The 27,619-nt window shown below is 35.1% G+C and overlaps 1 protein-coding gene across 2 annotated transcripts; it reads left to right on the top strand.

Annotated features, from left to right (window-relative positions):
- LOC131051191 (uncharacterized) lies at positions 1-27,330 on the top strand. 2 transcript variants are annotated; one of them, XM_057985584.2, is made up of 3 exons: positions 1-502; positions 4,123-4,281; positions 26,639-27,330. In XM_057985584.2, exons 1-3 carry the CDS (start codon positions 215-217, stop codon positions 27,014-27,016), a joined length of 825 nt encoding a protein of 274 aa, XP_057841567.2. In that variant the 5' UTR covers positions 1-214; the 3' UTR covers positions 27,017-27,330. The 2 variants fall into 2 exon arrangements, with proteins under 2 accessions (XP_057841567.2, XP_057841568.2); XM_057985585.2 differs by lacking the exon at positions 4,123-4,281.
- The last annotated feature ends 289 nt before the right edge of the window (positions 27,331-27,619 follow it).

Consider the following 27,619-nt stretch of genomic DNA (forward strand, 5'->3'; position numbering starts at 1 on the left):
TGTGTGGAATTGAATCGCCCCACCAATAACCTAGAAATTGTAAAAACGATAACTTCTCTAAACAAACCTTGTACCAGAGTTGCAAGCACTCAAGTGACCCGTGGGCAGTTATCACAGTTGTTGCCTCTGAGAATTATCTTCTTCGCCGCTTCCCCCCCGAGTACACTCATTCAACTGGTCTCTCAAAACCACAGCAGATTGACTAGTCTTAAAAATGCAGCACAGAGATTCGGGTGAACATGGAGAAGGAGGAGCATCAGCAAATGCAAATTCAGTTGCTTACAAACTCCACAAAATGCAACACACATTTGAAGACATACTTTTCTGTGTTGACGTTGATCGGCAGATGGAAGCGGAGATGAAATCTGTAGGAGCTAAAGGCCAAACTTTTACTCGTATGGACTGCATAAAACAGGCCATATCACTATTCGTTCACTCCAAATTAACCATAAATCCCAACCATAGGTTCGCCTTTGCGAAATTGGATCACTCTGCTACATGGGTATTTTCTTACCTATAACGATTGGTTATTTTTCTCTAATTCCAGAACGAAAATTATATTTGAATTTACGAAGGTACGAAATGGTAGGCAAGATGGCAATGGAGACCCAGGGATCAAATCCCTTTCTCAAATTTAGTTTTAAAAAGACATCCAATCAGAGATTCACTTAGAATTCAAATCATCTCCCCAATCCGTGCTTTAAAAAGACACCCAACTAGAGTATTTTATTTATTAACTATCGTCAATCCTAATCATAAGTTTGCATTCTCTAAACTCGATAGCTCTTCCACTTGGTTATGTACTTGTCTATCACGATTCATCTATTTTGTGCCTCGAATGAAATTATGAAATATCTTACAAGCTTGTAATATTGCAAATTTTATGTTCTGGAGATCCAGGGTTCAAATACCTTTCCCAATCTGAACTTTTAAAAGACAGCCAATCCCATATTGCTTTAGCGTTCAAATTTCTCCCCCAGCTCCAGCAATGAACACCCAACTAGAGTTATTTTGTTTGTTGATTGATTTGTAACCCCTTTCTAACTACTGATCCTAACCCTAAGTTTTCCTTATCTTAATTGCATATCTCTGTCAGATGGGTACGTTCTTATCTATCCCAATTGATGTTTTTTGGTTTCTAGAATGAAAATCATGTATAAATTTTGAAAGTGAAAAGTTTTTGTGGCCTTCGGAGGTCCATTGTTTAATCTCTTCCCCATTCCGAGCTTAAAAAGAGAGCCAATTAGAGATATTTTATTTGTTGATATCCACATGTGAATGCTCTAATCTGTCATGATTCATTATCCTTTTGTTTCTAGAATGAAACTTATATATTGTTCCACGCGATTATCAGGATGCGAATTTTATGTCGGAGGGCTCTGGAGGTCCAGGATTCAAATCCCTTCCCCATTTTGAGTTTTAAAAAACAACCAATTAGATACTTTTATTTTTTGAATTTCAATATGATATTTGGCAGTGTGTTGCTTCATGTGAGTCTTTTAGAATCATATGCTTACGGTAAGGTCTTATGGAGAGGGGGCCTCCTAAAAAAATTCAGTGGGTGCTGCTGAGATTTTTTAGGAATATTTTAAAGCTGGTGGTCCTATGATTTAGCAGTGCAGATCAGCTTAAAAGTTTAAGCTCCAAAATTTGGGAAAGCTGGTGATCTCATGAAGAATGCTGCAAATTAAAAAATTAATAAATGAACAGCATTTTCCTTCTATTTCTTTTCTTGAGGGAATTTAAAATAGTAGCTACTTAACAAGTGGCAGAAAATATCCCTACGCTGGTGGGGCAATTTCTAGCCCCACCCCGATTGCACCCGCTAAAATATGCAGCTCTAAAATGTTGGGGCTGCTATTTTTAAGGGTAGCATAATTTTTTTGATTCATGAGACCTCCTGCTTTATGAAAATAGATCCCAAAGCCCCCCTCATGAAACCTTACCCTTAGCATATAATTTTATCAACATTTAGGTCTTTCTGTAGAACCCATCATCAACGCTAGAGATGATGTGTCCAGTGTTAGATCAGTGTCTCCTTTCTAACCACAGGAGGGATACTTTTGGCCTAAATGCTGGACAAATTCATCCAGTACTTTCAGTTGCATGGAGCCTCGATGATTGAACTATATGATTGCATGTTACTCTATATTACAGAGATGATGTGTCCAGTGTTAGATCAGTGTCTCCTTTCTAACCACAGGAGGGATACTTTTGGCCTAAATGCTGGACAAATTCATCCAGTACTTTCAGTTGCATGGAGCCTCGATGATTGAACTATATGATTGCATGTTACTCTATATTACAGACATTAACATGTGCTTTGGGCATTCAAACACCAGTCTCCATTTTGTCTAATTCTCCTAGACTTGCAATAGGCCATTCTCGCAGGCCATAGAATTGGAAGATATATTTTCTGTTTTTGGCCATTCAAGTATGCCATATTATTAGATGATGTTTGTTAATCCATATTGCACATAGCAAGCTTTTTAGGAATTTTAATTTGGCCTCTGTTCCATGAAATTTACCTAGAGCCGCACATAACCACTGTCATTAAATTATCACGTAGAACTAGATGATGTTTGTTATTCAAAGCTATACATCAGAATGCCTCTCTTTTGGGAATTTGAACATGAGTCTCTATTTAGTTAAATTTAGCGACAGCTTGTTTTGTCCATTTGCTCCATAGAATTCACATGTTGACATATCTTTCAAGAATTTGAACTTGGGTTTATATTTTGTTAAATTTACCCAAAGCTAGTACTTGAACCTAGCCTTGTTCTTTCAAGTTGGCCATATAATTAGATGGTATATGCTACTCAATGTTATACGTTAACATGACTTTTGGGCATTTTTACCTTGGTCTTTGTTCCATCAAATTCACCCATAACTTATATGTAGCCTCAGCCACTAAAATATGGCAGATTTGGATGGTCTATATTAACTATATTACACTAAAAAATATCTTTTGAAGATTTGAACCCAAATCTTAATTCCATCAAATTCATCAAGAACTCACTATTGTACATGTTCTCATCCATTGAAATATGTTGAATTACATGGAAACATGTCTTTCAAGGGTATGAAATTGGGTTTTCATTCGGTCAAATCCGCCCAGTACTTGAACTTAGCCTCATCCATCCAAGTATGCTGTAAAATTGGACCATATATATTGCTCTATATTACATGTTGTCTTTCTAGGATTTGAACCTTTTGTTTTAACTGTTAAAGTTTCACGTAGAATTTGCAATTGCATCTGGCCTCTTCCTTTCAAGTATGACATAGAACTTGATAATATATGTTATTCAATGACACACTTAAACATGCTTTCATGTCTTTGATGGATTAAAACTTGGGTCTTTATTTTGTCAAGTTCATCTAGAGCTTGCACTTGCACTTAACTTTATTGCAATACACGTTATAATAAGCTGATGCAGGTTAATCATACATTGATTAACCTGTCTTTTGGAGATCTGAACCTGGGTCTCCATTCGATCAAATCCATTCTTAACACGTACTTGCACCTAACCTCATCCATTAGAGTTGGCTGTAAAATTGGTTACATGTTATTCAATCTTACTCATATTTTTTTCATTTATCTAGGGCAATTGAACCTATGTCTGTTTTATGTCAAATTGACACCGAATTAGTACCTGCACCTTGCCTTGTCCATTAAGCCAAGGCCAGATTGGATGTTCTATATTACCGAATATTACACATACATATATTATGGGGACCTCAACTTAGGTCCTCGTCTATGAAGTCTTATTGATATTTATTCTTTAGCACTTGGACCTAGCTTCATCCATTGAATTGTGTAATATGGCTTTCAGCTGCTTGGACACAAGTCTTTGCAGTGAAAGCCCTTCAATTTATCTCGAGTGTTTGTGCTGAGTCTTGTCTATTAAAGTAAGTGGCACACAGACTTTTATGCTGAACATTACTCAAATTTACGTCAACACGTGTTTAGGGAATTTGAACCTGGGTCATTGCTGTGAAAGGCCATCGATTTACCCCTTGAGCTATTAACAAAATTAATAATTCATTATAATATTTAGGCCACACATACTTTTTCTGTTTGAAAATGGATTTATATTAATATGTTTGGGGGATGCATTGCAGTGGCAGAGGGAATTCACGTATGACCTAAACACCATAAATGCATCAGTGAGGGGTTTGACAACAGATGCATTATACAAAGCCTGTGATCTCAATCAGCTTTTCAGAATGGTTGCCAGTGAGGCTAAGAAGTCCCGTGCTCAATTTCGATCTCTGAGAGTGGTAATTATTTTGCCTTCTCCTCATCATTATATATTCATAGAACCTCTGAACAGCAAAACTAAAAATTAATATAAAGTATAAGTAGGTAATTTTTTTAATGAGCTATGTTTCTTTGCTGTCTGACTAATTTCTGACGAAATTTATAGAAATTAGGCTCCAACATATATCTATAATTACAATGTTATTGGTTTGGCCAAAACTAGGTTTACAAGTATAAACAATAATTCTATATTTTTTTTGTCAAATATTGGCTGTCAATGCGTATCTTTATTTATACTTTTTTGAAACGGAAAGATATGCAAGTTGTTCTATACCTCAAAATTTTCCTCAGTATAAGGTATGTCAACGATAAAGTTAGGGCTCTCAAGTTGCTTAGTATCTCTCTCATGACATGCTTTAAGATATAGAAATCTCTTTTCAGCAACTTATTCGAGAATCCTTCTTCAAGAGTAATTTTCTTTTTCTGTTTAGAAGTCATTAATGATGTGTGGCACCTGCCCTCATGTGTTATTCTGAATTATGTCTTGGCTTGAGTCTGCACCACTTGTTAAATTTAATACTTACTAGTCTACTTCCAGTTGACTTTGGATTCTATCAAGCAAACTTGCTTGAACAGGTCAAACTAAAATGGCTCAATATCCAGTGTCTTCCAATGGATGGATCCTATGAAGGGTAATTTTAGTTTCAATTTATAATGCTTCAGGTGGTCTTATCTGACTTGATTGTTTCAGAAAAAAAAATTAGAATTCTTGGCACGGCTATGTTTTTGGAGGGAGAGATTTATAGGAGTGTTAGAGAGACTTGATTGAAAGATTGCTGGACTTGCCTTAGAAATTTTCTTGCAAAATGACAGTTTAAGGGATTTTCTAGTAAGTTCCTTCCAAAATATTTGATGTTCATTTTGGACAGAGACTTACAAAAGTATGCAGCAAAGCTTAAATTTTTTACATCCGATGAGATCATTTTACTGATACTCCTATATTCATTCTGCAGAACATGATCAGAAACTTAGTAAACTCCCCTTCATGGGATTAGTCAGGTGGATAGATAACAGTCGATAACAGAACTGTGGTCTCTTGGAACTTGTCTGTTAATGGACCTCTTAAAAAGTATCACTAAATAGTTTTCATGAAAACTATAAAAAAGTTTTAGTGCGTGCATTGCTGCCTTATGTCTATGGAAGCCCTTAAATGTTTTCCGCATATCTTTATTTGCACCCTTTATCAATCTCTGAAAATTTTGCTTCTAAATGGTGGCCGCTCCTATCTTTTAGTTTGCGATTTTCATATTTTACATATTTAAGATTGACTACTTCTTTGGGACCACCTAGTGCTAAAATAAATGAAGCAATGAGACTCTCCACAGAAGCTCTTTCTTAACACCGGGTTCGTTTGTAACGTCTATGATACCGGGTTCCTTTGTAATTCTCCTTTGTACTTGTATGGGTCGGCTTTGGGGCTGGGATGGCCTAGGTTTCCCTACGGGCACCTTGGATTCCTTATGTGTCCTTGGACATTTGGACCATCCAGCTAAAAAACAGAAAAAAAGCACTTTTTAAAACAACTTAAAAGACAAGAAGTATCCTAAATTGCTAATTTCGCCCTCAAGTGAGGGCACTTAACTTTGTTTGCTCATTTCACAAACACAAGTGAGGAATACAATTTTACCTCCAAGCTGTCATTGCTATTTTTTTGAGGGTTGTTGCATTTTCTTTGGAGGTGAAGGCTATGATAGAGAAGAACTTACACCAATAGGAGAGAAAAAGCTATATAAGCTATATAGTAAAAAAATCTATCAAAGGTGAATGATGTTGGAGTTGATTCCTTAACCCTAAAGCTCCGAAGGATCACCTGCAATCAAACACCCGTCACAAAAAAAAAGGTTGTGGAGGCCAAAAGCTGATTGATTCAGGAGCGTGAAATATATTGTACATTTGAATTAATGAAAGTACAATAAAGAATCATCATAAAGGAAAAAGCAAACCTAGAGAAACCCCAAGTGAAGATGAAAGGAGATCATGACTTATGTCCTCATCATATGACTTGAGACACCAAAAAAACATGACTTGAGTAAGCTTAAGTACTAGAGTGAAAAGAAAATTAAGGTAAAACACTTTTTTACTCTAATCTACTCCCATAATTGCAACTTAGGGAGTAAGTAAAACCTCTAAATGTGAATGCATAAAATGAAAAAGATGAACCCTGACAACTAAGGCGTGATACAAAAGAAAAGATCTCTCACAATTGAGAGAGGTTTTGTGTGTGAGGTCAATGTTGGGAAGAAGAAAGAGGATAGGTACTTGTATGCAATGTACCTGGTCCAAATATTAATGAAATTACTTAAAAAACCTTCATTAAATGTTATTTAATTGGCTGCTATGATATCACTATAGTGGATTCTACTTAAAGTAGAGCAATTCAATTTTTGATTTAAATATTTTTCCAATTTCTTATCAAAACTTAAAAATTTCTGTAATGTCCCCCTTTTTGGCCTCGGTGAATGGAAAAGAGATAATTTAATAAGCTGTCCTAAGTTGTTGACATTTTTAGGGCAATTTGTATTTAATTACTTAATTATAATATCACTTGGGTGGTAGAATAAGAATAATGAAGTGGGTTTATTATTAAAAGTGGATATTATAAAGTCAATTTCTAAAAAGTGCTTTATTGATTTATTTTTAATGAAGGGATTCAAAAAGTACTCCTTAGAGGTAGATTTTATTTTTAAAACTATGTTTGGTAAATTTTTTAACTTGATTGGTGATGCTGTCATGACACGCCTTCCAGTTCCATGTGAACAGTTTTGACTCGGAGCTATGAACTTGTGAGGCCACAAACGGGGGACCTTATCCCCACACTTCACTTGATCATACCTACAAGCGCAACAGCCCAACGAAATCACAAGGCATGCGAGCTCAGTGGCTCAGTAGGGATTTGAACCTTGGTGGCCGCGTCACCAACGAAGTGTTTTAACCTCAACACTACACGTTCAAAGACACTCCCTAGAGGTTTATTTATTATTAAGAGTAAATTTAAAATATATTCTTTTTGAAAGTTCACCCAGGGTTATAAAAGGAGAATGAAGGGATTCATTTGGGCATGCTAGATATTTGATATTTTTTGAAAACCACAATTTTGGAGATTGAATAGGTTTTTTCAAGTACAACCTAGGACAAAAACCCTACGACAAAGATCGGGCTCGGTGGTGAAAGGTCCTCCTTAGCTGATATTGTGAAAAACATTTAGGGTTTTAGTTTGTATGGAAAGATTTGCAGGTGGAATCATACATGTTTCATGTTGGAGCATAATCGAAAGGAGATTAAATAATTTGTGAAGTCCTATAGGCAAGACAAATTATTGAAAAGATTTGAAAGACTTCTGCACGGCAAGCTGGGTGCCATATTTGAAGCTTATCAAGAGACCATATACGCACCTGTTTGCTTGGTGTGGGAGTTTGTTTCAGAATATCACACTATGGTTGGCGTGAGGATTAGCTACTATTGAGGCATCATTTTGGAGCAAGTTTAAGGTGCTGGGATCATATCATTGGTGGTCAAACTTTTCAAGAGGTTGGGCGTTAATGTTATTGGCAAATATGAAACAATTTTGTGGAGGCAAACCACATATTGCTAGGCGTATTGCTTTTGGGTCAGCATGTAAGTCTATTTGTTGGCGTGTGGATTCATTCTGCAATATGTGGGACCCTTGTGTTGCCATTCGTGTAAGTTGTATGTGTTGGGCATGAAAATCATTAAGGATGGGTGTATAAATCAGTTGCGCTAGCATGAGTCTCCTTCTAAGGAGTCTTTACTGTAGTGTTCAGGCTTGAACTGGGGTGGCATGAGTATAAGGCACCAAGCATAGGCGCTAACCATCATCGGGTTTGCTGGGAAAAGAAGAGGAATCGTTGACTTTGTATGCTACCTACAACTCACATAGAAAGATGACTACTGTAGTCCTTGAGGTCAGAAACTAATATATGCTTTATTTGTAATTTGTCATTTAATTACAATAGAATGGACGGGCTGTCATCAGTTAATCCCGTAATAGAATTTGTTGTTTACCTTGTCTATGGTGAATGCTAATGGAACTTATGAATACTTGTATGGCATTGTGAATCAAAAGCAATAAAAAAACTTTCATAAAGTATTTCAGTCTGAAGCTCTTCAAATAAGTTCATGACAACTATTTGGCAAAATAAATATCCTCTGAACATTGGGAAAAAGTGAAAATCTTTGTACAAAAATTAGCCCAGATCTTTACAGTGGTATCAGAGCAAGTGACCTTGCTAGCTTGGAGGATCGCATGTTGATATTCCACTTGGCATATTAGTATTTTGATCTTATGCAGCTAGGTGAAGGTGCTAGCAAATATTATTTTTGAAAGAGACTGGGTAACCAACCAAAAATTCAGAAAATTCAAGAAGAGATTGATCCTCTAGCAGATGTGGAGCAAATAGAAGAGAATATGGTGATAGAGATTGTGAGAATTCCAACACTAGAGATATATTGAATGACCTCACTAGAGAATACCGAGATTTATTGCAACTAGTGACCCAATTTGTTTTGAATAATGCGGCAAATAACAATGCATTTGTGAACAATCGAGGTAACAATCACAATGGTGAGAATGATGGCAACCATGGAGAGGCAACAACTAACGTTCTAGTTAACAACTCTAGGGAAATGAGAAGAACAACCCTAGACCTCTAATGCCTGATTTCCTAAAGGTGCAACCAAGAGGATGAACGTGACAACAAAGAGATGGTGAAAGTTTTGCAGATTATTTGAGGGAGTACCAATCATTAGGTGCTGAATTTCATGCAGCCATGTCCTTAGGAAATTTTTGCTTAGAGGTGAAGTACAGTAGGTCTAGAGGAGATTAGGGACAAGGATCTAACTAGGAGTTGTATCGTAAATTGGGCAAGATTCCCAGTTACGATGGTTGCAACAAGAGCATTGCTTGTTTGTGGGTGCTTAAATTAGACACATATTTCCAGCTCAAGCACATCTTAGAAACAAAAACCATTAAGTATGCTACACTTCATTTGGATGGGGAGGCTCACAAGTGGTGGTACCATGGTTAGGTGACCTTGGTACATGATAGAATCACTTCTTATGCAGATTTCACATAGAGATTGATTGATAGATTTGATAAGAAGGATCTAGAGCTGCACTTCTAAGAGTTGCATAGTTGAAATAGGTGGGATAGGTTGAATCCTATGTGTTTGAATTCTAGAAACTCTCAATTATGGTCACCAATATTTCTGAGCACAACTTGGTTGTCAAATTTGTGGATGGAGTGTTAGAGCCGCTACGTGGTTGGGTTAAGGCATCTGACCCACCAGCTCTAAATGATGTAGTAAGAAGAGCTCGTAACAGAGAGTTTTCTACCCCTAATGGTAAATTCAATTTAGAGGATTCACATGTACGACAACAAAAGAAGCCCTTTCAAAAGGAAGAACTTGGAAGGAAGAAGTTGTGCTTCCAATGTAGAGAACCTTGGGCGCTAGGACATAGATGCCTTGGAAAGGGGAAGATACATTATGTTGAGGTGGTTTCTGACGGGGATGAAGAGATTATAGATCCAACAGATTTGGGAGGGGATCTCAAGGATGAGGGAATTGTTGATGTGCTTTTTAGGACACCTCAAACACATAATAAAATACCAAGTATTTTATCCCCTCTTGAACAAAGAAACCTCATATGCTAAAATAATATGATCAAATAAGGCAACTCCAAGGTTTACAATGCGAACAATTGACTTTAATGTTGGATAGACTCAAAGATTTGATGCAATAATGCTGGTTAACACAAAGGGACTTACGCTTATGAATCACAACTGGAATGTGGAATCTAACTTACTTAGAAAAGAAAAGACAAAAGGAATAAAGGGATAGGAAATCTAATCCAAACCTAGCAAGGCAAGAACTGATTGTTGACTTGATGAAACCAAACTAAGCTTTGCTTCGCCACGAGGAAACAACTATACAAAGATGGTGCTATCTCCATATCACTTATGCACACCAACACCATAAACAATGAGCATAAAGCAATTGAAGCTAAGCTTTTAGATATGTTCAGTCTAACTCTACGTTGCAGCCTGCAATCAACAAATTCTAATTGGTATGAACATAGGCTTCACCATTAATCAACAATAAGATCTTGTATTCAACTAATCAACAAGTCTTAATAATTTGAGAAGTAGGAACCACACAACATGTTGAAATAACATACCAAATCCACCATATCTTCAATGAAAACAATATGTTTATTCCATCAAGCTTTGGCAACAATCTCTTCTCCTACTCTACCTCTACTTGCTAACTATCTATTGATCAACTATCAACTATTAAACTTTACAAATGAGAAGGCAATGTCTTATATAGACATCCCAATTACAATTGAATGGCCCAAATTGATTCAAGGTCAATGGTTGAGATTACAAGATGAAACCCTAATTAGGATTAGATACAACTAACTCCTCTTTAGCCAATAAGAACATTACATCATTTGGACACGTCCTATATTGAATTCGAACCAATGAGAAAATTGAATTGTTACATTGAATTCAATGCCTTCCACATGTATAGTTGTTGATAAGTCGGGCTCAATGCATTTAGGCACCTTGACTTGTCATGATGATTAATAGGCACCACCTTAGCATGCATATCTCTTGATACTCAACATTTTCAATTGCTTGGTGTGATGATTCATATTCTCAAATTGCATCATCTTGGTGATCAAGTTTCTAACTTTGATTAACTCTTTTGAAAGTATTTGGCTTGATCTTCTTGCACAATTTCATCCCCTAACTTGGGAACTTCGTCTTTGTGTTGCATTTCACCTTGATCCTTGCTTTAGACTTGAATTCCTTGCCTTGATGTAGGGGTATCTCTATGTTGCAATTGTTCTTTTCACATTGCCTATCTTGATTCAGAGCCCTTCACTGTAAAGCAATCCCTATTGATCTTTCCTTGCATTGACGAGTCATCCTTGAGGTACCATCCATTTGGATCTTGGATTTCCCAAATCCAAGTCAATTTCCATTATGTTACTTTATCTTGATCATCCTCTCTTATGCTTCTTCATTCTTTAGCATGTCCGGTCATGTTGATCCTTGCATTTGCACTTTCATATGGTTGAGTCCTCTTGATCACCCCTTTGCATCCTTGAATGTGCTTCATCTTACTTCTCTTGTCATCATATAAGCCTCTCTTCCTTGCTTCCAACCTGCAAAATAAACAAGTAAGGATGAGAAAGCTTGTAAGAATGAACAAATTATACCTTCCAAGCATGTTTTTGATCTTGCTAAATGTTTCCTATAGGCACATTTGATGTATGTTCATACTAAGTGTTGTATGTAAGGACCCATTCAAGACACCCTAGTGCACAAAACCCTTAAGTGCATTGATACGTGTGCATGCACAAAAAGTGCATGTGGATGGGTTTGGAGGGGTAGTGTGCACAAAGTCGGGTGGCATTTGCATGTGTCCTTGCACAACTTTTTGTGCTAAGGCCGACCTTGAAGATGTTGATCCTTGGAGTGGGTTTAGAGGGTTTAAATGCACAAAGGAGAGCAGATTTGAGGGCCAGACCTTATTTGAGTTATACAATCACGTGCATAGCGCATTCAAGAGGACTAATTGCATAAATCAGGTTGGGTTTAAGAAACGCCTCTGCATATGTTTGTGAAGTGGGCAGGGTTGTAGGGAGTATGTGCACAACCGTGAGCACATTGGAGATCTAGTCTTGCATAAATGCAAGTGGAGACCACTTAAAAGTGACAATTAGATAATTTTTTGCATCAAGAGGTCAGATTTCAAACATAGGTTTTCACTAAAACAGGCTGATTCTAAGGGGTTGGATGCACAAAAGTGTGCAAGGTGGGATTGCATGGTGCACATGCACAATTTAGATCGGATTTGTCATGCGTGTATGCACAACCTTTCCTAGGGCGGGATTGCATGGTGCACATGCACAATTTAGATCAGATTTGTCATGCGTGTATGCACAACCTTTCCTAGGGTGGGATTGAGACTTTAGCTTGCACAATCAGTTGCCTATCTATGAAATTTCATTTCCTTAGCAATTTTAACATCGCTTTCTCTTCTTAGTGTGCACATTCATTTGCTTAGGGCGGAAATTAGAGGGTGCCTTGCACAATCTTAACCAAACGAAATTTCATCACCTTTCCTCTTGAGCGCATCTTGAGAGCTTCATTGCACAAAGATCTTCCTTGAGCGCATTTGGGGTATGTGCATGGTGCAAGGGGGTTGACTCTTGACTTAGTCAAATTTTCATACTTTTTCCTCACCTAGGTCTTGCACCAATATAGACTTGAAGTTAATGACCTTGAGGTAATGTGCTTGCAATTCTTGATGGAATCACAAGCAAAGTTACCACTTCTATCTCTTATATCCATTCCTAACAACATCTTATGCACTTTGACAACTATGACCAAATTGATAACATTAACAACTTTGACAAGATTTTGCAACATTGGACAATATTGACAACTTTGAGCAATTTTAGCAATTTTGACAAGATTTTACAACTTCACTTTCACTCCTTGGCTTGGGCGTTTGTTCATGAATTTCGAACTTGACCACACTAAAGATAAGACTTTACTATCTTTAGACATACTAATGGTTGCTCAACACTCCTAACCTGGACTGTCAAGACAAACCCTTCTCATAAGCAGAGGTTAAAGACTATGACTATTGTCAAGCTAAAGATGACTTAAACAAAACACCTATGATAACAAGCAAAAAGTGGGGGTCCCCATTTGTAATGGGGCAATGAGTGAAAATGTCACAACATCTATCGCCAATTTGAATAAATGTTCTTGAACATTTCAAAGATAAATAACCCAAACCAAACCTAGAACCTCCGAATAATTCAACCCAACCTATTAGGGGACTAGGAAACATACTCAAAAGGGAAGAAAAATCAGAAATTGGATCAAGGCTCTTTGTCTTTGATTACCCATGTGTGCGCAAATGTATTCATTCCATCTCACAAGATCATTGTGACTCTTAGAATCCATTGTGATGAGCTACGTGAGTAGTCCTAACTTCAAAAGCATCTTGGATAGAGCCTCGTTGCTAGCGAGTGTCCATGACTCCATAGCCCCGACGAGGTTATTAGTCTAACCTCACGAATATTGCTTTGTTGCCAATTGTGCGTACATAGCCTCGATGGAGTTATTTGCATGTTCCCAAAGCCAAAAACTTTGATATTTCTTTCCATTTCATTTTTTCTCTTCTTGATTTTTTTCTTTTTTTCTTTTCTTTCTCATTCATGATACTGCTTTTCTCTTTTCACATTTCACAATTGGCTCATAAGCAATGAAGTTCATAATGGGTTTGCGAATTACAGTGGCACTGAAGCAAGACTTGAGATTTTTCACTAGCCACGACTTCACCTAGGAAACCTTAATGACTGAGAGCAATTGATTGAGTGTGTAAGAATATAGCAATTGCAAGATTCGGTGTCAAGACACATTAAACGATTTCCTTCCGAGTCAAGGACAAATCCTAACCAAATGATAAAGTTTGAAAAAAACAACCTCGAATTCTAAGCACTTCATGAATAGTTATCTAGGAAATGGATCCAAACATAAGATCAGAATCGTGCTAGTGTATGTTGTGAAGGCAACAACGCCTTTCCCACAAATTGGGATACCACAAAAGGAAACCTAAAGCTAAGCAACCACTAAACTAGCCGAAGCAAACTAAACTAGGGAAAGCAAACGACTCAAGGTAGACTAAACTAAACAAACTAAACTAAAGCAAAGTTTTAATACTCAAACTCGCCGTGGACTCGACAAACCAAAAAATTGGACTCGGACTCAGATTTCTGAAAGACTCGTGAAAGGACTCGGCAAAAAAAAACCGTAGTTTTACAAAAAAAACATAAAGAAATTAATGCATTTAGAGAACATAAGAGCCATAATTGAAACATTACACATGTCATATGATCTCCAAACACTCAATATTTGAAATTTCCTCATTCATACTCATAGTTTCAAACTTTAAAATGTATAATAGCAGCATAAGTTTATAAATGTTTACAAAATTACATATAATGATAGGTCTAGATCTTGGGGGAGAGAGGAGAGACTAATATAGAGAGTGGTAGAGAGAGGGGATAGAGGAAGAGTGATAGGGAGATAGATAGGTCTAAAATTCGAGGCAGATAAAGTGAGTGAGTGAGATAGATAGAGCGAGAGAATGCTAATAGGAGCCTACTGATTATTGAAATTTGACTAAGTCTGAAAATTTAAAAGATCCAAAACCTAGAATTTGCATTATATAACTCCTAGAGATCTAAAACCACTCTCAAACATCCTGCCAATATATACATGAAATATAACTTAAAGTATAAGAACTTATACTTAAATGTAATATTTCATGTATATATTCTAACGAAGAGAATGAGACTGACTTGAAACCCTACAAACCTATTTTCACTAAGAAACAATGCTAAGTGAATGAAAATAGTAAAAAAAAACACTTTATTAGCTTGCTGGGTGTGTTTTCTGGGTTGCGCAAGTCCAGGCTAAAGACTCGCAAGTCTTGGTGAAAGACTCGTGTGAGTCCAGGTGAAACACTCACGAGTCCTTGGGAAGGACTCGCCAAGACTCGGCTCGCAAGTCCTTGGCGAGTTGACTTGGTCCGCCAATGGACTCGCGAGTCCATGGCGAGTTCACGAGTTTTAAAACTATGAACTAAAGCATATGGAAAACAAATCTATCCTAACTACGAACAAAGAGCGGACACGACTCAAAAAACCTAATTATATACATGATCTAGCATGATTTCTCAAAATGTGCAAAAGCAACAATGCATAATTTATGATTCAAAGTTTTGTAAATTCATCTTTAAACTCGGAGAAGAAGGTCTCACAAATTTACTGACTCATAATTTAACATACAAATTAATAGGACTCATGCACAAACTAGGAAGGCTACAACCCTTCAACCCTTTTAATGGGCCCAAGCACAAGTGAAAAAAGGGAATTTCAGCATCACTTGATACACCTTGCTACAACAAGGCAACATTATCCAGCTACAATTGTAGTGACCATCCGCTACAATTAAGATGGCCACTATCTGGTTACTAGTTACATTGAGACAACCATCGTCTTGCTTTATCTTGGATGGTGGCCGCGGAGCTCCAAACTCCGCTTAGCTGTGACTTCAACCTGTCCCACCAAGGCCTCTAGGATGATCAATGGTCATTTAGCTTCCCCTAAGCCACCTATGACCCAGTGTATGAGTTCATGGAGTCATCCTTGTCATTGGTTTACGTGCAAATGATCGGAATAAATTACACACATATTGTTTGCAATAAATTACACACATGCAAACACAAAGGCTTATTTTCCATACTTTCCAATAGTCGTAACACTGGAAGTATATCTTTTTCTGAACCTTCCTTTCTTTTGTTGCAGTTCTCAACTTTCCCACCTCAGAGCCATGTTCATTATTTTGATAATTTCAGCAGCCATCATCCCTTGGTTTCTCCTAATACTTAACTAATTTTTTGACTTCTTCGTCTAGAAATTTTCTCTAGGACTTTTCAAGAGGGATTCCGCTATCATACAGCTGCCTCTGCCTTCATGAAATTCCACCTGAGCTAGCTAGATAAGCACGTGCAACCAATGGTGATTAGTGTGGGAGTGTCACACAATTGATGTTTGAGAACCCACATGCAACAAATTGAGATTTACCCACTTCAGTGTCCATGGCAACACATTGAACTCAACGGGAAGAACAATGAACTTTCAACCATGTGGCAACTTCAGGAGACCATAAGAACAGTCCTGTAACTAACAAGAGGAGGATCCACCAAGAAAAGAGCCAGCTGATCTAAGGTGCAAAAGCAAAAACATGAATGTGATACTCATTAGTAGAAAAGGGAAAATCTACTTGCAAGGTTTCTATGAATAAATCCATTGATGGGAAAGAAGTAGCCACCTTTTCTAACCAGCAGGTGCTGCAAAAAAAATTAGGTGGCTCCAACAAATGACTAGAGGCAGCTCATGAAAAACAACAGCAGGCACTTGAATCTTTTCTGCTCTATTTAGCCCATGTAAACTGTGTTGGTATGTGGCAACTGATCATGCTGTTGGGATTAAATTTTGGTGACTTTGTTAGCCGCGTTTTCCCCCCCATTATTTGATAAAGGAGTCGGCTATTATTTTGGTATGTAGCCACCTTTTCTAACCAGCAGGTGCTGCAAGAAAAATTAGGTGGCTCCAACAAATGAATAGAGGCGGCTCATGAAAAACAACAGCAGGCACTTGAATCTTTTCTGCTATATGCTTAGTCCATGTAAACTATTGGTATGTGGCGACTGATCATGCTGTTGGGATTAAATTTTGGTGACTTTGTTAGCTGCGTTTTTCCCCCCATTATTTGATAAAGGAGTTGGCTATTATTTTGGTATTTAAACCAACCTTTGTAAAACGTCAGAAAGGCTTGATAAATAAGTGGCTGTAGAATGTGAAATATCATCAGATTGTAATTTGCTCTTTACTGGATAATAAAAAGAAAGTTTTGATGTCTTTTTCTTTGTGGATGTAGCCCGCGTGGGGTGAATTATGTTAAGTTTTTGTGTTATTGTGGATTGTTATTTTCGCCTCTTTTATTCTGCATTATATCAAATAATTTTAACTGCTTTGGTCTGTCTAAACCCTAACATAAAATGCCCAGGTTCAAACTGCTACTTCAACCCCTTGCACTGGGCATCAGCAACCACAAATTCCTTAAGATCTTGGAAGACTAGTGAATTCCAGCAGATCCTGGAACACATATTCCTTCAACCTCTCTGCTTGCATAAAAGAGATGGGGATCATGTCTTCCTTCAAATTTTGTACACATTAAATACATACAAAATGATAGCGTCTCCATATTAGTTTTGAATGCTCAAGGGGAGAGATGAAAACAGCAGACTGTAAGATTTGTGTACCTGGAGTCCTGAGTTTAGGAATGATAGCCTAATGGGAGAAGCATAGTCACCAAGAATGTCAGGACAGAAATTTGAACTTCATTTTCAGAATTAGGGTATGTGGGTAAAGGATAATAAATGGCTGCTATTGAGCCCCTGGTACTAATTGCTCAAAACTAAAGTTGAAGTCTGGATTCATTCGCTGATGCTGATTGCTATCTTGGTAAATCTCACCTACATCTTCCCTTTCTTTCTTCTGTTTTTACATTCACAATTCTTTACTCGTCCCTAGAGCCCCTGCTTGCATATCCGTACTCATAGTTGACAAGGATGCAATTTGAAAAAAAATTAATGCAATGAAGATTAATAAATCTTCTTATAATGATTGACAAATAGGAATAGCAATCATTTTCCTTTTAGTGGTTTGAGCATTTAGTGCTAATATTAGTTTGCATATAATGATTGACAAATAGGAATAGCAATCATTTTCATACTACTACTTACTGTGGCACTATTACCCCATTCATCTAATTTATTTTTCACTAAAATTTAAATAAAATATATTTCTAATATCATATTTAAAAAATAAAGCCAATGTACTGTGGCACTATTACAAAATTACATAAATTTTCCTAACATATGAAAATAATAATACTTCCGGTAAAGTTTGCATAATATAAATTTTACACTATTATATTATTGACAAAATAACAAAGTAATTAGAAAACAAATATAATAATAAATAAAATTCAGAAAAACAACTATTCAATAAAAACAATATATAATAAGATAGCAATCATCCTAATCAATAAATAAAGTTGATTATAAATTAAATTGTAATACCACCCTTTAAGAAGACTAATCTTCAACAAGTGTATATTAAATTTGTGCTAGAATTAATATTTTCATCTTCCAAAATGCGAATATATTAATCAATGTCCATAGTTCGTTAGTATATTTGTTTTCGTTTAGCTTATTATAAATTTCTTCTTTCAGCAAGTTTGTCACGCTTTATGGGTTGTTTGGAATATGTTATTTTATTCTCTCCATCGTAGATGGATAGCTCTGTATATTGTTTCTCTACAGAATATACTAACGAACCCAAACGAACCCAAATCCCTTTTCAAAATTTTGCCGTACCGGCGTACCGGAATATTTTAAAATATCATATAAAGTTAACAAAATATCAATATATAAGGCCTATCTTTCAAAAGACTTCAGGCCTATTTGGATAGGCCTATTATAGGTTAGTCCATAATAAAGGACTAACCTATGATGAATTACTGGAAACTTTCCTATTACTTGGAGAAAGTCTAGCAGCCACGATCCACCTCTTGCTCCAACCAGTCACCCTATATTTCTTATTACTTAACAACTTTACTACTCAACTGTAGATTATTTTGTCTCAAGTATTTATTCAAGACTTAATCTTACATATTCTTTGATATATGACTTTTTCTGGATTATTTTGTCTCGAGTATTTATTCAAGACTTAATCTTACATATTCTTTGATATATGACTTTTTCTACCATTTTTTGATATATAGAAAAGTTCAAAAATTTAAGGGTATCATGTAGGTTATTGTCATCACTAGTAGTAATTTGAATTAAAATCATGTCATCATCAATGAAGAGAGAGTTGAGAGTAACAAAGCTACCTACTAGAGATATGTCATTAATGAGGTGATTTGATTAGGCACGATGTAAGGATAGGATAGGATACTTGGAGAAAGTCTAGCAGCCACGATCCACCTCTTGCTCCAACCAGTCACCCTATATTTCTTATTACTTAACAACTTTACTACTCAACTGTAGATTATTTTGTCTCAAGTATTTATTCAAGACTTAATCTTACATATTCTTTGATATATGACTTTTTCTGGATTATTTTGTCTCGAGTATTTATTCAAGACTTAATCTTACATATTCTTTGATATATGACTTTTTCTACCATTTTTTGTAAATCATGCAACAAATGATTTACAAAACAAGAAACAAGAAATCGATCCAGCTGCTCAAAAATAGCATTAGCTCCACACCTAAGAGAAGCTAAAAATGACTATCAAGAAGTTAGTTTTTAAGATTGTTGTATGATTATTTGTCAATCATTATGTATGGAATTCTCTGATACATATGCAAACTTTCAATTAGGCCTGTATCTTAAAGTTAGTTTTTAAGATTGTTGTATGATTATTTGTCAATCATTATAAGAAAATATTAATTCTAGCACAAATTTGAGGATAAGTTATGTATGGAATTCTCTGATAATATGAAGAATGAATTTGAGATGTCTATGATTGGTGAGATGAATTTTTTCTTAGGTTTACTGTGGCACTATTACCCCATTCATCTAATTTATTTTTCACTAAAATTTAAATAAAATATATTTCTAATATCATATTTAAAAAATAAAGCCAATGTACTGTGGCACTATTACCCCACGTCGGCTGAGGAAAACTTGTGATCTGATTTAATGCATTGTAAACAAGGTGTTAAAGAAAAGTTACAAGAGAAACAAGTAGGAGGTAACCAATGAGTTATTATACCTTCTCAATGTTTTCAATTAGGACCTATCCTATCTAAGATTTTCCCAAAGGCCTATCATGTAGGGTGCCCTAGAAAGCTAACTAGACCCTCAACCCGATCAATGAAGACAGATTCCTGGGTTGCTTGCTCTCTCTTATAGATTCCTGAATATAACTAGAGTATTTAGCTTCCTATATTTGAATGTTTTCCTCTTCTTGGTCTTCGACCTTCTTGGCTAACTCTGCATTAGTCACCATGTTTTCCCTAATATTCCTTTCCTCCTGAATCTTTTGTAAAAGAAGTGATGTAAAATAAAGTGATGTAAAAGAAGTGATGTACAAGAGCCCCCCCCATTAGTTCTTTTTCCGCTATTGCTTACTGATTCTTCACTGAACCCTCTCTAGGATGCCATGTTCAAAGAATTTATATGTCTTATACTGCCATAGGATGCCCTATACTATATATAAGCACTAATATTTACAAAAAATTTAGCCAAAAAATTTACAAAATACAAGTCATCCCGAGGATACTTAAGTTCATCTATAGCATGACATATTGATTCAGACCAATTGACATGTAATATAGAAATATATTGTATTGTCAATTAAATCCTCATATGTTATAATTTTCTCTATTATAACCCAAGAAAATTCTAATCGAGCACATGACACAAAATTTCATAATATTCTATAGGACCTAATTATATTGTCCTATAGAATAGTAAAATGTCTTGGACCAACTTCCTGATGGCTTCCTTAAAGGGGTTGGATTACAAATATGAATGGGGTAATGAAACTGATAATGAAGATGCAAATATGATAGGCCGCAATGAAAACAAAGTGGTTAGCCAAGTCTGTCAGAAGGAATCATGCATCAAGTCAGATTATAGGAGATAAGGATGATCCAGTGATGACAAGAAACAAACTGAGACAGAACACATGTCTGATATCTAAATTTGAACCAAGAATAGTGAAAGCACAAAGACTTGCAGCTTAAGGGTTATATAGTGCCACGATCAGGTACCCAAATACAATGAAATCTCTATGAACTGGAGAAATAGAGAAAACCCCATTTAATCGATATACATATAAATTCTCTTGTTTTAGTGTTGTAGACAACATAAGGAAAGTGTAAGTCCAAATAAAGCCATCAATACTAAGAATAATAAGAGTAGTTTCAAAACTTTTGTGACAGTTTGCATATGTAGCTTTTCCTGATCAAATCCAAGCTTCTTAAACTATGTCTCAAGCACCCATGTAGCTTCAGCATCATCCATACCCTACCTTTTGGACGCAGAAGGCGAAGGGGTTAATAGGAAACGATTCCATTAGACTGCAATCTAATGGTGGCCTGTATATTGTTATCAAAGAATCAACCACTTTGCATCTTAATTAGATATATACATCATTTAATCAAAAACCCTAATTAGGTCCTATTTTGAACTTGGGGGCTTGATTTCGGGGGTCAAAACATCTTGAAATCACCTGTAACTTCAGGGTAATTAATATCTAATTAGATAATGTAATGGATAGCCTAATTTAAGCTAAAATAAAGGAGGATTAGGATTGACATCCTCTACATCCATACTTCAGGATTAGGATTGACATCCTCTACATCCATACTTTCAACTGCCAGTTTATAAAATATTTATTTAATTGCTCATAGCCAATTTTTATGTGTATACATTTTGCCCCTCTTTGAAATAATGTCAAGACAACATTGTTTCAAAGATTAAATCAAGTGACTCTAACTGGCTAATCACAATCAAGAAAGTCACTAGTAAGTCACCTTTTGAGTTAGCCTATGACACCCAAATTTGCATATAAAATAGTCATAAAAGACATAGTTTATTCAGCTACTTTTGGAGACGGCACTACACCCTCCATTTCAACACACTCTGTTTTTTTAGTACAATTAATGACAGACTCACCCTAGATAATTAATATAGTCTTATTAATAAATGCACTAGTTATAGATTCTTTGAAGTGACTAATATAAATTTGCATAATATATATTGTTTCCATTTCTCTATAACAATATCAATCAACCTTATAACTAAATGCTCAAACCACTAAAAGGAAAATGATTGCTATTCCTATTTGTCAATCATTATAAGTAGCAAGTGATGTACTCAATTTTATGTTGTAGTCATAGGAGTACTTACCGGTTTAGAGTTTTCCATACCAAATTTCTTCAGTAATTCCTTCAATCATTACCAGAAGATTTGTGGTAATGGGATTTGAAAGTGACTAATATAAATGACCCAAACATATGCAGATTTACCTTCTTGAACTTATTTATAAAGGTTCCAAATCAAGGGCTTCAATAACACTTGGTTTGTGTGTTGTGAAAATTTTGTTGTTGTGTGTTGTGAATATATTTGAATAGTGTATATATAATTGTATATATATTTTAAAACAATATATTCCCTACAACACTTTACAATTTTGCATGTGTGTTGTGAATATATTGTGTTGGCTATAAAGTATTGGATAGGGGTATTAGGCCATACACTATTTGAAAATTATAAATATAAATAAGTTCCATCAAATAGTGTTGAGAAATGCACATGGCATAATTCCATCACTTGTTTTAAACGATTTGAGAACCGGAGAATAAAAGTGAGGGACAACATTCAAAACCCAAATGTACTGTGGCTGCTACAACACTTGGTCTCAGCCTATATAATCTGCATTTATTAATAAGACTATATAATCTGCAGTTCTTCCATGACTGGGATGCCACCTCATCTGACACTTGTAACTTGGTAGATATTCAACTTGATGTTGTTGAGAAGCTAGCTTTAATTAATTCATCTGGAACTATCTGCTTCTTCAACGAACCCTCTCCCATAATAAGTTTAAAAATTACATAAAGTACACTTGTAATTGACTTAAAATTTCCCTACAACACTAAAACAAGAGAAAAGTAAAACTTGCAATCCAAGGTAAATTTCCCACCCACACTCAAGATAATCAAATTAGTTACTTATTAGTCTTGTAGGGAAATTCAAGTAAGTGTTTGTATTTCAATAAACAATATCCTTTGGACACCGTATATCTCTGATAACTGTTAGTCTTCTTAGATAGGATAGGTAAGCCCACAATATGCCAATAGGTTAGTCTTCTTAGATAGGATAGGTCCTAATTGAAAACATTGAGAAGGTATAATAACTCATTGGTTACCTCCTACTTGTTTCTCTTGTAACTTTTCTTTAACACCTTGTTTACAATGCATTAAATCAGATCACAAGTTTTCCTCAGCCGACGTGCGTTACCTCCTGTTGACGTGTATTTTGTACACTATCGAACACATAATAAGGTACCACTCCAAGTGACCATTCCATATATTGTTGATGTTTTATATGTATTTAAGGAAGACAGATTCCTGGGTTGCTTGCTAACAATATACATGATAGGCCTTTGGGAAAATCTTAGATAGGATAGGTCCTAATTGAAAACCCCAGTTAATTTATATTTGCCCCCAATACTTTATCTATTATATTTTGAATTTATATCCAATGCATCTGAAGTCAATATATTTTAGTCGAAGCACTTTAAAGAATTATGTTATTATAACCCATGGAGTTGTCCCTTTTATCAATATGAGGGGCAAAGTGAAAAGTTTGCATATGTAGCTTTTCAGAAAAACTTTAAGATGGAAAACTCTAAACCGGTAAGTACTCCTATGACTACAACATAAAAATTAATATAGTCTTATTAATAAATGCACTAGTTATAGATTCTTTGAAGTGACTAATATAAATTTGCATAATATATATTGTTTCCATTTCTCTATAACAATATCAATCAACCTTATAACTAAATGCTCAAACCACTAAAAGGAAAATGATTGCTATTCCTATTTGTCAATCATTATAAGTAGCAAGTGATGTACTCAATTTTATGTTGTAGTCATAGGAGTACTTACCGGTTTAGAGTTTTCCATACCAAATTTCTTCAGTAATTCCTTCAATCATTACCAGAAGATTTGTGGTAATGGGATTTGAAAGTGACTAATATATATTTCTACATATGTCCCTTTTATTAATAGGAAACGATTCCATTAGACTGCAATCTAATGGTGGCCTGTATATTGTTATCAAAGAATCAACCACTTTGCATCTTAATTAGATATATACATCATTTAATCAAAAACCCTAATTAGGTCCTATTTTGAACTTGGGGGCTTGATTTCGGGGGTCAAAACATCTTGAAATCACCTGTAACTTCAGGGTAATTAATATCTAATTAGATAATGTAATGGATAGCCTAATTTAAGCTAAAATAAAGGAGGATTAGGATTGACATCCTCTACATCCATACTTCAGGATTAGGATTGACATCCTCTACATCCATACTTTCAACTGCCAGTTGATCTTCTGTAGATGTTGTTGTTATTACCGGTGATGTAAAAGTAGGTGGGGGTAAGTTTTTGTGCAAGATAAATATATAAAGAGATGGAGAAAAATGGATAGAGAGGGGTAAAGAGAGAGATAAAAAAAAAGGCACAAATCAATCTAAATGTACTGGTTTGCATATTACTGAAGATTGATATGTTTGCCCTAGAAAGCTAACTAGACCCTCAACCCGATCAATGAAGACAGATTCCTGGGTTGCTTGCTAACAATATACATGATAGGCCTTTGGGAAAATCTTAGATAGGATAGGTCCTAATTGAAAACCCCAGTTAATTTATATTTGCCCCCAATACTTTATCTATTATATTTTGAATTTATATCCAATGCATCTGAAGTCAATATATTTTAGTCGAAGCACTTTAAAGAATTATGTTATTATAACCCATGGAGTTGTCCCTTTTATCAATATGAGGGGTAAAGTGAAAAGTTTGCATATGTAGCTTTTCAGAAAAACAAGAATAATAAAGTTTTCTAAACAATCAAAACATGATAATGCCGCTCTAAAATAGAATTTAATAATAAATAATAACACAATTAAAAATAATATATATATATATATATATATATATATATATATATATATATATAACCAAATAAATGAATAGAATGAACTAAATAAAATCTTAATAATACTAATAAACAAGATTTAATATATAATTTATATTTATTACATATTAATATTAATTTCATATTCATCATTATCTGATAAGCTACAAAGGATAGGATAAATTAGGACTTGCTGATTCAATACCAAGTCCTAACACTTAGACCAAATAATAAATTTTCTTATAATGATTGACAAATAGGAATAGCAATCATTTTCCTTTTAGTGGTTTGAGCATTTAGTGATGGCAGCATCTCTTGCTTCTCTTTTGGTCTCATCTGGCAGCATTGCACTTATATGAGGTTGTCTTCATCTATTATCAGATTTTGTGGTAATGGTAAAACTTTGAATGAGCATGGATTGTCACTATATCAGCTTTAATGGCGGTGGGTTACTTCCAACAAGAGTTGCACCGTTTTAGTACTTTTCTACAAATGGCTTCTGTTAGAAATTGATCAAGGGCTGCAATAAAATTTCCCAAACAGACTAATCTTGGTTGTCTTGCTATGAAATATATGACAGGCATCTTACATTTAAAATGAATTTGCTTGACTGACCTGATTCAATTTTGGTTTGAATTTGAAGGGATTAAAGTTCAAAATTGTTTTCATTGTTATAAAGTCTAAAAATGTAGCAAGGTAAAAATGGCACACTTTTATTATGAATTTGTATTGCTGATTCAAAGACATTAAAAAACAAACAGGGAATACAATTACATTGATTGTTGCATTAAATCAGCACAAAATTGAAGTTCTTCAATAGCTAGATTCAAGACTAAAACAAAGAACACAATTTCTACTCTTGATGTCTCATATGGCCTATATTTTACATCAGGAATCTGTAAATCATTGAGAGCACTTGGTTCAGTAGAGCAAAAGAGCCATTTTCACTGCTTTCAGGATCGATGCTCCCTACATGGTCATCTTTATCTTCTAAAGCATATGCAATAAACTGGAACCATGAGGAACATGCACATATATTCCTACTTTAGAATGACAATCCTATGCTTTCCTTTTTTAAACTTCATACGCTTGATTTTAATTGTCAAAAGATTTTAATTCAATCAGGAGAGAAGTAACAAAAATGAATATGTTTAAATACATCATTCATTCCTTGCTTTCCTTTTTTAAACCTCATACGCTTGATTTTAATTGTCAAAAGATTTTAATTCAATCAGGAGAGAAGTAACAAAAATGAATATGTTTAAAGACATCATTCATTCCTTATTCTCAATGCTGTCAATTGTTTATATCTTGAAAACATGAGGTTTCTCGTAAATGGTGTTCAAATGAACTTAGGAAAAGATTTTTAAAAGACAGGTAGTTTTGTTGGGTTTGTGATCCAACTTATTAATTGTAGGCTTGAAAGATAATTTTTTTGTAAAGCCCTTTTTTAAATTAGTGAATTAGAAATAAATTTATTTAGATGTTGGTGGTTTTTGTGTGAGATAGGTGGTGGATAGGTAGGTAAATGGGTGATTGGGGAAGCTACCATGTTGAGCAAGTATTTATGAAGCTTACCTTTGCTGGTGTGGTGTGTCAGGGATTTTAACCTTCGTCCCTTCTTTTGTCAATCAATAAATTTTGTCTGTTTGTTCATAAATCATTCCTCATATTTGTCATCTTTGTGGGTTTGTCCAAACAGGCTTATCTTTTTAAGTTTTTATCAAAAATTATATTTAGACCATTATTAAAATTGAAATTCGTAGTGGCATTTGAATCAATGGTTTAAAACAATGTTCATCTCCTTTATTAAAAACTGACAAGTTTTGATTTTCAACTTGGTAATTGACCAAACTAGGTTCATAGGGATATGTCCTACTTTAAATAACATGCTGTATTTTCTCTTGTCAGATTCTTATATACTGCAGATCGTCTGTAGTGCCAGAATGTCCATCACATTGGCCTGAAAACCAAAAACTCTTCACTTTGGATGTTATGTATCTTCATGATAAACCAAGTGGAGAGAATTGCCCACAGAAGGTGTATGATGCTCTTGTTGATGCCCTTGAACGTGTTAGTGAACATGAAGGATATATATTTGAGAATGGTACAGGTATTACACGTGTTCTTTTTCGAGATACTTGTATTCTACTGTCTCATCCCCAACAGCGTTGTGCACAAGATGACAATGACATTCCAAAGGTTTTGAAGAAATCCGTTACTCCAGCTGATGCTACTGCAAGTGGTACATCATCACGCAAAGAAGGGAGCAGTACTATTTCTCAATAGAACATCAAGTTGCAGTTGATTGGTTGACAGGAATTATGTTTATTAATTACTTATGACTGATTTTCTTTCAATGACGTAGAAATAAAGAAAGAAAGCAAAAAAGTACAATAATTCCCTTATTTATTATCTGTAATTATATTTCTTGGTAGATAAAAGTGTGAATTTGTATTATTATTAATTTTTTTTAAAGAAATAGTATTTGGTTGTTGCAAGGAACAAATTCCTTCTGAACTAGTTTGGCTTCCATCCTATCTCAATGTTTGAATTTTATATTCTGAAAATGTGAATTATCCCTATGTGGAAGTTCAGGGTGATGCTGAATGTTGATCAATGCTCATCTTTCCTGACCACCTTAAAAGTGACATCACCGAGTGCTCGATTATGATGGTAGAGAGGAATAAATGTCTTTAGAGCAAACACAGTTTCTATCATAAGAATGATGCAATTTTTATCGAATTGTTCATGAGCATGACTGCCCTTGTTTTTTACCATCTTTATGAATCGGAATCTTTCGAATGTACAATAAAATTGTTAGAATCATAGCTTAAACTGAAAAAAAGGCTGTTTTATTCTATCCACTAAAACAACTAATATTATAAAAAA

This window comes from Cryptomeria japonica, chromosome 8 (genome assembly GCF_030272615.1).
Source record: "Cryptomeria japonica chromosome 8, Sugi_1.0, whole genome shotgun sequence".
Classification (NCBI taxonomy): domain Eukaryota; kingdom Viridiplantae; phylum Streptophyta; class Pinopsida; order Cupressales; family Cupressaceae; genus Cryptomeria; species Cryptomeria japonica.